At 38.3% G+C, this 12,618-nt stretch overlaps 1 protein-coding gene across 5 annotated transcripts in view; it reads left to right on the top strand.

Moving 5' to 3' along the window:
- LOC137606166 (seizure protein 6 homolog) overlaps positions 1–3,943 on the top strand; it is a 75,730-nt gene extending 71,787 nt beyond the window's left edge. For 2 of the 5 annotated variants that reach the window (XM_068331282.1, XM_068331281.1), the window contains 6 exons: positions 483–674; positions 827–1,021; positions 1,219–1,257; positions 1,360–1,468; positions 1,554–1,650; positions 1,766–2,892. In XM_068331282.1, coding sequence (XP_068187383.1) covers positions 483–674; positions 827–1,021; positions 1,219–1,257; positions 1,360–1,468; positions 1,554–1,650; positions 1,766–1,840 — 707 coding nt within the window. In that variant the 3' untranslated portion in view covers positions 1,841–2,892. The other 3 variants (XR_011037829.1, XM_068331284.1, XM_068331283.1) reach the window with 3 other exon arrangements.
- The last annotated feature ends 8,675 nt before the right edge of the window (positions 3,944–12,618 follow it).

Raw genomic sequence — 12,618 nt, 5'->3', positions numbered from 1 at the left:
GGAGCACTTGACCTGCACATTTGGTAAACCAACAGAAAAATTGGATAACTTGAGACATGTGATGTGACTGGTCCAGGTTGGCTGAAGATGACAAATTCACAACTCAAAAAAACAAAAAGCAAACCCAAACTGAAGTGTTCCGTCTGAGACGGGTGACTAAGGCCAGTTTGGCTTCTGCTATCATAACACGTCTGAACATTTCATGGGATATCAGTTACAATCTGAGTAGTGCGAATGCCAGGATTTGACAAGGAGGAAAGACATGGGCTGAAAAAGACGACTCTACTCCTGCCATCTTCATTTTGATACTTTATTGAAGCGTCTACATTTTTGTAACTGTGCAATTAATTTTCTGTACATAAAATACTTGTTGTTATATGTATTTATCAAAATAACAATTATTTTTTAAGACATATTCACCCACTGTACCACTGTTGATAATGATAAATAATCATCTTCCATCTTTCGCTTTTGTGCACCAGTCAAGACATGTCAGGACCCCGGTAAAGTGGAGCACAGCCGTAAGGTGCTGACAGGCACTCGCTTCAGCGTCGGATCAACCGTTCAGTTCATCTGCAATAAAGGCTACGTCCTGTCTGGCAATAGCCTCCTCACCTGCTACAACCGAGATTCAGCCACACCCAAGTGGAACGAGAGACTTCCAAAATGTGTCCGTAAGTCGCAGAAGTCATGAAAAACAATGTACCAGGGACACTTTGACTTTTACCGTAGTGATGTCAACACTAGAAAGAGTGAAAGCTGAATAATATGGATTATATATAAAAAATTTTGTATAAAATATCTATTTTTAACCCTCTCCTCTCAGCTGAGAAGTACGAACCCTGCAGGAATCCTGGTGCAGCCTCCACCAGTGTTCAAAGCTCTGAAAAGGCCTTTTACCAAGCAGGAGAGACGCTGACCTTCTCATGCCACTCAGGCTATGAGCTGCAGGGCGCGGCCTCCATTTACTGTATCCCTGGACACCCGTCACAGTGGAACGGGACCCCTCCTGCATGTAGAGGTAAACCATACAAACACACTGAAGTGAACCTTTTCAGTCTTTACAGTTCTCGTTTTGAAACTCTCAACGCAGACAAACACAGAGTAGATGTTTCGGTGATTTCAATCCTTTGTGCTGTTTTTCTGCAAGTGTAATGCAAAGTGTGCTCACACAACTCTGTTTGAAGTCCTCACTAAACTACTGTTATGTCTTCGTAGCATCCTCAACCCCATCTGTGAATGAGCGCAGGCTAGATGGTGAGGCATGTCTTAAAACACTGCAAAATCAGTATATTGATATTTTTCTCTTGTGAATGTTTCACAGGAATAACTCATTTTTGTGTGTTTTGTTTCTTCTAGTTGTAAATATGGATTATAGCATGGAAGAAACCAACATTGTCCTTGCAGTTTTTATTCCAACTGCGATCATCTTGATGATTTTCCTCGGGATTTACATCTTCTTTGCAAAGTAAACGATACCTTTCAGCTCATCTGCAATTATGATCAAACGAGTCTTTACATCCTGTTTCCCTGTTTTTCTGCTCTTTACTTAGATTCCAAGGGAAGTCAATCAGAACGCCGACATCCTCACCGCCGTACGACAACATGACAGAAGAGTCAGCCTTCGACAACCCGGTATATGAGAGCGGAGTAAGTACAGATGTCATGAGCATGCGAGACGTGGAATCACAGAACACCAGCGTGCTGTCGTGATCCCTTCCCATCTGGCTGTCAAACTCGTTGTCATCGCATGTTTCACCAGCAGAGGGCGTCCTACCACTTCATCTCACTTCCCTGCATCGCGAGAAAACAGCAGATGCTGCTGCTAGTAAGAACATAAAGAAAGGACCTTTTCCATCATTTCTTCATTCATTTTCCTAAAGGATTGATTGATCATCATGACTTTACTATGACAAAATTTCTCAATGACTTTTGTTGTACCAGTGACTCATTTCATCACGTGGCCATAGTTTGTCATATCAATTTGAAGATCTAAGTAATTTTTTTTTTCAATGCCGTTGTCATATACTACTCTTAATTGTGACTGGAGCCATTTCGTCCTTTCTTCCTTCCCCCAGCACTGGCAATCTCACTGTAGATACTAAATCCTGTCAGTCTCTGCACCTTGGCTGAATTGAAGAACTATGAGGTGAGATCTCCTGAAGTTGCGATGTATATAGGGCTCACTGACACTTGATGCTTTTTCCAGAGAGGTTTAACTATGTTTTCTGTCCTGCTACACTGTTATAAATTCACTCAAGCCTTTTCAATCTTAGCTTTGTAAACATACTTTTCTAAAACCCCTGAGCTATATCTTAACACAATCATTCAATCCATCTATAGTTGATGTATAAATGTACAAAAGATATTTCTGTATAACAAAAATGCAGTATTGTTCAGCTATGGTCGCGTTGTTGGTAGTGTATTCAGTATATAAACCATGTCGGTCATTTCATTTTTCTCATGAAGTATTGATGAAATAATAATAGTTGTCTAAAGACAAATTAAAGTCAAAAAGATGTGGAATAATTTGAAATAAGAACATTAATGGTAATACAGCTGTTGTCTAGCAGTTCTAAATTCATGTGCAATAATTTTGTTTTTAAAAATTTAATGATGGCTCTTTTAATAAATTATAATAGCCATAATTCACTATTCAGAGTAAATTAACAAGTCCATCATAATCTTTTTTCTCATTTTTCACTTTCTTACCAAAATATATGTACACAGAACTCTTTACCAAGATCTGTGAAAACCAATACAAAGCATAATTTCTGTTGTTATGAGTTTCCATTTCTATTTGTATGTCAATAAAGACTTCCTTAAAATGATTTACAAATTCTTTAATCTGTGGTTGTTCTTCCATTTTTAACTGATGTATTTGTCTGGTCTTTACAGGACAAATGAAAAACATTAAGAGGTGTCCATTTAGAGACCTTTAAGCAAGAATTGCAAGCTTTGCCTTTCGGGACCCTTTCTGCACTGCTCGTCTTTTCCTCCTTCATTTATGTTGATGAATGATTTCTTTCCATTTTCCCTTAAAATACTGTAAATATATATTTTCTTTCTGTAGCCACGGTCAAATCTGTGAATCTGTGGATCACCATGGTGATATTTTTATAAAGAAAATTGCTAATGGCCGTTGGTGAAATATGTTTTTGAGTACTTTTTGCAGGTCAGTCACTGTTAGAGATGGAAGGAAATGATGCTTTGATTGTTAAGATTTGTCAGATACAATTTTTCTTTTCACCGAACAGTTTGGAAATTTCCCGTCATTTTTCTTTTTGTGTTTGAATGTGCTATTTGTAAATTAACTGCCTGCCCTATAACAGTGCCTCACGACTGGCTATCTATGATCTGAGAAACCACACGTGGGAATATTTGTAAATCTAAACCATTTATTTACCTGTTATTTTATATTTACAGGCATACCATTCCCATAGCACTGCAGTATATCTGTGTAGTCTTTTCCATCACAGAGCTTCTCCTGATGACACAAGCAAATGAAGCGGGATTTTCTTTCCAACTGCACATAGCCTAAGACAATTTCTCAGATATCTGATTTCATATTGGATTCATCAGCTATGCGCAACTCAAACTACACTGTAAAGTCTGCCTCAAAAATTAAGTAGCGTTTTGTTTATTTGCGCATTTTGCAAAATGTGGTTGCACCTCAACATCCGCTCAACTTCAGTTACAACATACAGTAACCACATGATTCCGCCAACTTAACATTTGACGCATTCAAACGTCAGATTGATCCCCAGTGCAATAGATGGGTTTTCACTTTGGGTCACATTGTTGTGGTGTACCTGCTCGAGTTAAATCTGTGGTTAGACCTCATATCTTTTGTGCATATTTATACTGTAAGGAATCTGTCTTTCAGCATCACAGCTGGTGGAACCGCACCCAAGAAACCAAATCTCAAGTATCTGTAATATTCTGGATGATAATAAAATAAATTGTTGTTTAACATACCGTCATTGACTCTTTAATGAGTGTTGAAAGTCATTTATGGCTGATCATAGATACAAACCACATCTCAGATGTGTGCTGGTTAATAATTGTGTAGCTCTGGATCAGATCTACAGAATTTCACATTTATTTACGTTCAGTGTCAAATGATGGAGTTTACATTTTGCTTCTTCACTTTCTGGGGTAAATTGTCCAGAAAGGCTCACAGGAACACTTGAATCAAAAGAACTATAGTTTCTCCATTACGACAAGTCAAAAAGTTTTGTATGCAAAACGGTCTTTTAGAAATCCTGTTCATCTAACACCATTGATTTCTATCCTCTGAACAGGAAGCAGATTGGATTGATCTAGAACACTTAATATGATTCACCTTGAGTTAATTTGGCAATAAAGCAGGATAAACTACACAAACATAATGAGTTCCTCAAACAAATAATATCCAAGATAGTTTTAACACACAGTAAATAGTGTATGAAATATACTGGAGGAGGCACCAAATTCGATTTATGATACACTTGTTCTTCACTAGATGGCATCAAGACAACATGTATGGAGAATGAGGCCAAGTACAGATTGTTTCTGAGTCTTCTTGAAATGTATCCTGTTTATCAGGATGTCAATCCAGATCATATTTGCTAACAAATTAATGATTTTTCTCAAATTTTGATTGCATTTTAGAACTTGAGGGCTTACATTACACGTTAGGATTTTGCCTTAGTTCCACTTAATGTTGATAAAATAGTTAATAGTGTAAATACACAAAGGGTAATCAACTGACGCCTGAGGTGATAAACCTGAATTGCATTTTACTATTTAAATGATAAATGTGATAATTTAATCCCGTCATGTTAGGTAAATGTAAATAACACAATAAATGTAACTGACCTGTGTTTTGATTTGCATTAATGATACATTTCTCGAGCACTGATTCATTATCTGAAGTGTTCTTATGAACTTGTCAAGGCGTCCGTTTTGGTTTGTACGCGTGTGGGAGCTGCTGGGGGCAGCCAGCCGAGATTTCAGCTGAGCTTTCACTTTCATTTTGGGTGGTAGGTTTTTTGTTGTTTTTTTCCCTTTTCTTTTGGGGGGAGGGGGGAGGCAGTTCAAACCATTAAAATGTAAATTTCCTGTGCAGTGTAAGTTGAAAGATACGACCAGAGCTGAGTATCTACTGCTAATGTGTCAGCTTTTTCATTGACTCCACTGACAGACTACATCAATGTCTGCCATCAATCAGTAAGGTCAGTAAAAATACATTGATTTGATGAATTAAAAAAGGAAAAAGGAAAATATTTATTGTTTGGAACTGAGTTTGACAATACTGCATGCACTTTTGTTTGAATTTCAAGAACTGATTGATTTATAAATCTTATTAACGAACTTAATGCATGAATGTAATTTAATGGCATTAAATGAAATGAGTGTGTATTTTTTACATTGAATGTACACAAAAGCCAAAGTACAAGGATACAACAATAGGATTAGATCATCATCAGTAAATAATGTAGAAACAGTAAGTGGAAACATTTCTTTTTGCAAAATCAACAGCTCTAAATAAAATTAAAAGAGATTGTACATGAATAATTTTTATTCTGTTATGCATCATGCATTTTTCACCTCGTTAAATAAACGTTTTCTTTGTGTAAAGAAGCACAGATTTTTTTTAAGATATTGAGAAGCCAGAAATAAAAATGTAAGCTAGGTGATATGTTCAGCCTGTACACACCTTCAGTTAAAATGTAAAATCTGTCAAATCCGATGGCACAAAAAAAATTAAAAGGGTTAGTTCCATAGTTTTACCAATAGGGGGCAGTCTACTACTAGTTGGTCAGCAGGTTCATTCTGCATCATGAGGACCACCATACACTCGCTTGATTGGAGCATTTACAGGACAGTTTGGTTCACATTTTAAATAAAACGCTCCACCCACAACCCAGCGGACACGGCAATTAACCCACTAATACAGCCGACCATTAGACCCCCCTGTCTGTGTCAGCAGCCCCAGGGCGTACGCAGGCCGAGGGATACCTATTATGAAGGATAGTTTAATATAATGACCCATTCAGAGAGTTCTACTGTAAAGTATGCATTGAATTACAGCAGATAATGAAATTTAGCAGCGCTGTATGCCAAGTAAAATACACGGGTTGATGCAGGAGAACTATAGTCGGATAATTGTGCTAGAATTGGGGTATTCCTCTGGGCTCTTCATTTAACAGACTGATCAGAGAGAAATTTTATTCATACTTTGTAGTTTTTCATTTCTTTCTGGCTCTGTCTTGCATCTGGCACCCTTTTTTTTTTTTTTTTTTACATTTTGTGTAAAAATCAACAGACCTCTCTACAGTGCCCCAGTAAAGTATGGATCTTTAAAAGTGATTAAAATATCTCAATAGGACAGGAGGAAAAATACCAAAGTGTTAAAGGGATCTGGACAGTGCTGAAGCTGCCTTTGCTTTCAGGAAAGACCAGCTGTAGGAAAAACAAAGGCTTGTGCTGGGGTTATTTGCCACTATCGCACACATGACCTTTGCTCACAGCTGAGAAGAAAAAATAAGGCACCTGTGCTGTTCAGTTTACTCTGTTGGCTTATCTTAAGCAACAATTATCACTGCAGCTAATACTTACCGTTACCTTTTTTCTTCTTACATCATTATGTAATCATAAATATAGTTGTATTTAGGAATTGCAAAGAGTTTGCTCAATTTGCTGCAACCAATTCTCATTGGTGAGAATAATGAGTTAATTACTTGTACTTCTTTGCTGTTTTCATGGCCTCCTGTCTACTACCAGACTGATTTTGTTCGACTCTCCAAGGAGCGAGTGATGAGGCAGGCGGCCATGTGACATAATGCAGACATGGCTCGCTGTCTTTGTTGTCATTACAAAGTGCTGCCTCAGGAAGCCATTTTCCACAAAACAAAGAGTGGACCCCCAGTACGTCTCTGGTGTGGCATTATGCCAAATCTCACTCTCCAGGATGTGTAGGGGGTCAGGGCTTCCTTAATGCCCTTGGATCAGCGAGGCTCATGTAAACAATGAAGTGCTTGAGTGAGCTTCCATATCTGGTGTCTAAACTCCTGCTGGGATGGCTGAGTTCAATCAATGGGAAATATATATGCATGTCTTGCATTTATGTGAATTTTGCATTGAATAGCATTTTATTTTGTCAAGAAACAATATATGAGAAGGAGACTAAATGAAACAAATAACATCAGAGGTTAATTTGATCTTGTTGAATAAAATTTTATGCATTTATAGATAGAGAGACTTTTGGACCATTTGGATATTTTTACATGCAAAATTTATAAACTTCCAAAGACATGTCACTTGATGAGTAAAGGTTTCAAGTTGAAGGGGGTTTTCAAAGGATGGATGGATTTAGAGGGAAGCTAAATGACTGTGAGGATGAATAAAGAATAAAGGAGAAGTCGGACAGGACTGCCCATGTGGAAACCTCAAGAACAGAATTATTCAACGCTGGGAATCTGTTACTCAGTTATCGAGTCTGCTTCAAATGATACTCCTGAAGCACAGAGGAAAGGTGTAGGTGGAAGGTGAGGGGTGTATGCAGAAAACTGAGCATAGAAAGAAATGCGAGGATGAAAGTGAGAATCAGTGGGTGTGCAGAATGCCAGATAGAGGGATGACTGATGATGATGAAAACAAGTTCAGATCTCGCAACGAACATCATGGTGTTTGCTGAGATATTGGAAGGCGATCCAAGACTCAGGGTGGGGGAACTGCCTTGTTTTCTTCTTCTCTTTTCAGAAACCCTCAGGAGGTGTTCAAACTAACAAACAATAATCCAGTCATCAAACAGTAGATAGACAAGGCCATATTTCCTGCCTTTTTTCCTTTTTTTGGGCGGGGGGGGGGTTCTCTGCAAATAAGGGGCTTTTTGAGGCACCTTTTCACACTTTTTTTTTTTCTTTTGAGGGGCCACAAACATGACTGGTGTGTTCCTGCTGTGGCCAAGTGTCTTGAGCAGGTTGTTCTTTAATTACAGGCGGTTTGGCCTCCAGTGCCTGGTAGAGTACAAACACTCCACTTTTGCTGTCATTGTTGTGTGTTGCTGCGCTTGTGTGTGAGTGAAGCAGAGACACTTTGTAAGGTGAGTAATAAGTTAAGTGTGATTCCACTGCTTTTGTACCATAATTTTGACTTCCTACAATATCTCAGTGAAGAACTTACATAAGATGGATAAAGTAAGTATTCTTTGAATCCGTCTGACGTACATGGTTCAATTTCTTTCTCATCAAAATTCCAGCAATAATTTTTAAATCATCAGCTAAAGAATGGATATTTAAGACTAGACTATTTTTACTCACCTATGATTTTTTTCTGACTTTTAATAATTTGAAAATAGTGTCCGTTGTATAGGACGCTATTTAGGCCATCATATTTATGTGTGTGTGTGTGTGTGTGTGTGTGTGTGTGTGTGTGTGTGTGTGCGTGCGTGCGTGTGTGTGTTTGTGTGTGTGTGTGTTTGTGTGCGTGTGTGTGTGCAGAGAACAAGAACATGATAGAAGATTGTTTTCCTTCCAGAATGCTGAGCAGATTCTGGACTGAAGGGTCTGAACACAGAAGGGACAAAAGCGAGCGAACCAGAGGGCGGAGGAGAGTGGATGAGCTGGTGAGATGATAATGCAGCATGACACCTCTGAAATGAATCCCTGGTTACCATGGCGAAGAAGCGGGATGGGACAGTCTCTCAGGGGCCTCGAATAAAGCCAGCTGTAAATGATGTTTGATTAGTATTTAGATCATGTTCCTGCTTGGCAGACGCATTTTGTCAGCTATTTGTGCATCAGTGCCTCTGCTATTGTTGGGTCTACACAAGTCTACATGATAGTCTAATCTTCACAGTGTATTAACTATAATTACTACTTGTGCTTCAAAAAGTTGAATTGATTCGCTTTATCCTAAAATGAGTACAGTAGTTCAATTTTATAACATTTCATACAACTAGCATGAGAAAATAATAAAAGAAAAATACAGAGCTATTTTTGGGGAATTTTTGTTATTATTCAAAAGACAGAATTCAACCTTGCTCTAATGCTGACTTTGTGTTACCATTATATGAGTAGATTTACAACAGACAGTTCTGTTTATCAATAGCTTTACATTTCTATTTACTCAAGCACCTCAGCATGGTAAATTGGATTTGTTCTAGCTGTTTTCCCAATCAGCTGATGCAATTTTCATTAAATAATTCATTGTGAAAATTAGTGATTAATGATTTCAAAGACAGGAGGTCCAGATATGAGTCATATGGCTGGTAAAATTGTAGAAAATTAGCTTCTGCCATGTAGAGCGGTCTCACTGGGTGGAAGTTTTTTTTTTAAGTGGTAGAAATGCAGTACCGAATTTTTTAAGATAAAAAATTAAGACTTTTAATTAACTGATTTATTTTGGGGAGATAGATGGGATTTGTCATGACACTTTCTTCCTCAGTCCAAGCTGATTCTTACTGCTGCCTTTGCACTTCTCTGTTCTCTTCTGTCAGTCAGGCCACTGATGGACTGCTTACCTGGCTGGAACTAATCACATCTGACTGCTATCTGTCACTGTCAATTATACTCTGTGCGCCTTCTTGCCCTCCTGTTCCCACACGGCAAAAAAGATCCCACCGCAAATCCACAACAGACACCTGCTGAATCTGTGCAGCTATATCCGACAATCCCAAGCAATGTTAGCTCTACCACAATGCTTTCATTCTGGCATCCATTCATTCATTGATTGTGCCAGCTAATTCTTATTGATATCTATCAGTAAAAGGCTGGGCGGGGCAGTGGGTCCATCTCGGCTGTTGCTGGGTGGTCGATCTTGGGACTAAGACAGATGGACAATCAATCTCTGACACTTACAGTGAGTCTTACAGTCATCAACTTACCTGACCTGCTTTGGACCTGAGCAGGAAGAACAATTTGATGAAGCGCAAATTTCAAAGTGCATGCAGACACAGGTCAACGCAAACTTGGTGTCATTTCTAGACACAGAAAAATGATTAACATACTGTTTGTTGGTGACATGTTGTAGAAAATGGTTGCACCAGATTGTTTAACGTTAATGCTGTAATGTTACTGCTCATTGATGCGCTACATTTCTTTTAGTGGATGAAGCTCATACCAGGTTTTATTAATGCAGAACTCAATATCAATTAAGTTAAAATGAAATCACTATCTACGATGGATGTCAGGTCCACCGATTCATATGAACCAAATGCCTCTGTCCACTCAATGTCATGCTTTCAGTTGCTGCTGTGAATTAGAAAAATTCCAGTGTATTAGTATGTACAAATACCTACGTTATCATGTTAACATCATTTCATATCATGATATTTTAAATGAGAAGAAAGGACAAATGAGTCTGTGTTCCTCCTCCTCACTTCTTTCTTTGTTTTCATCGCAATCTGGTATGTTTCATCTTCTCCTGTACACTCCTCCTCTTCATCCCCTCTTCATCCTCTTGACTGTCTGGATTCAAGTGTAAGGGATGTGTGACAGAGACAGATTGCTCAGCCACAGCTTAAAGGTGACTGCCTCGCTCTGTGTTCCCTAAAGCGCTGGATCATTGGAATCCATCATGAGCAGCCGCACTGGTCTCCACATTGACAGATCACATGGAGTAGACAACATATACGGGCAGCGTGAACAGAGAAGGAAAGGGGACTATTATCTGATAGGAGGAAAAAAAGACATGAGTGAAAGAGGAAGGGGGAACCAAGAGACAGGATGAGGTTGTTGTGGTCTAAGAAAACCAGCATAGTGGAGCAGGGATGGAGAGAATGTGAAGAGCTTCACCTCTGGTCACAGAGGAGTGAACTGGGGGCTGGGTGGGTAAACGAGTGGCATACATTTCTCATTATCGGCTCATGCTTCCATCCCTTGCTCAATGACACCCCTCATACTGTTGACATAAATCATGATTTCTTCATAATAGATCCTCATTCCAGCACAGAGGGGAAGAAAATGCTATTTGTATCGATTCGAGCCTCTCCCTCCTCCTCTTCATATTTCAACTCGGAGAAGTGATGCATAATCATTATCAAACCATACTGATTCACGGATGCCTGGTAGAGCTTGTTTTAACACGGCTTAATTTGGATGCATGAGATACAAAGAGGAGTGATGGCAATAGTTTTTATCATTTCTGTTGAAGCCAATGAGAAATGCGTGAAGCTCAAGATGAATGTCATTATCTTTAACAAGTGCTTTGGTCTGTTCGCCGCCATAAATCTAAATTTCATGCTTTAGGCTCAGACACCCTGAATCCAAAACCATAATAATGTGGCCATAATGCATTTTCTCATCCGATAACATGTTGAACTTTGACCAAAACCATCTCGTAAACCTCATAGAGGGGGAAAATTCTGACAGCAGGTGATGGGGAACAAAAACAAGGGGACAGATCACTATAACTCAGTCTGAGGTTTAGCAGGTATTAAAACATTAATAACTTCACTGACTGTTTGAAGTTCAAACACATTCATCAAGTCCTCTACATCTGAACTATTAGCATGAAAGAATTCACTGCAACTCACTTGTTCTGCTGCTAATTTCAGAAAAGGATCAGTTACAAGGAACATTCTTACTGTTTAGTGTCTAAACTATCATTTAGTTAAAAATGACTTCAATGTGCTTTAAAAAGCCATATCTAATAAAATAGTTGTTATTAAATGACACAGCAGAGGCACACAAACTCCAAATAAGAATTATTACCAGGATCATTAAGTGTGATAAATATTTAATTTGAGATCTCTCTTATAATTAGACATTAAAAATGTATATGTTCTTTAATATGTTAACTAGGAGGCACCACAGGACTATGTTTCATAAGTATCTTGATTAATTGCTTGCCAGCAAACACATTTTCAAGTTATACAATAATTAGTCATTCTCTGTTTCAGCCGTGGCTGAAAGTGTCTGAGGAAAAGCTGTAGAATAGCTCCATAGACTGAGTGTGAAAGTCCATCGGAAAAAAAATGTGTTATTACAGTACAAGAAGTAGGACACAGATCTATCATGTACTGCCAAAGACGTGTTGATATTTTCATTTTGCGTGTTTTAGTTATTGATTCTGTTTTACTCCCTTCTTGACTCTGTTCTTTTAGTGTTAGCAGCTAAAAAAACTTAATTTGATTAATTTTTCTACCATGTAATTGTTGCTATATTTTAAGATAAGGTTTTGCACAGATTTCGATGAATATGGTAATACTAAAACATTGAAAAAGTATTTCTTAATTACTTAGTAACGTGTACATTTATTTACGTGGTGGCACGGTGGTTAGCACTCTTGCCACACAGCAAGAAGGTCATGGGTTCAAACCCAAGCATTTCCAACATGGCCTTTCTGTGAAGTTTGCATGTTCTTGCTGTGTCTGAATGGGTTTTTTTCTAGATTTTCCCCCCAACATCATGAAAAACATGCAAGTAAGGACCCCTTAGGTCATGTTGGCCAACAGTGGCAAGCATGCTCGGGGTGCAGCGGCCTGACCACCTCTCAGTCTGACCTTGCAATTTTGTTGTATGATTGCAAAATTGTACAATGACAATAAAGTTTCTTTTTCTTCCTCTTCTTCTTCTTAAATTTTAACGTATATTCTCTACCTTCACTAATAAGAAATATTTTTTAAAATGA

This window comes from Antennarius striatus, chromosome 13, assembly GCF_040054535.1.
Source record: "Antennarius striatus isolate MH-2024 chromosome 13, ASM4005453v1, whole genome shotgun sequence".
NCBI classification, from domain to species: domain Eukaryota; kingdom Metazoa; phylum Chordata; class Actinopteri; order Lophiiformes; family Antennariidae; genus Antennarius; species Antennarius striatus.
The sequence above is the reverse complement of the archived record's forward strand: the minus strand, read 5'-3'. Positions and strand labels throughout refer to the sequence as shown.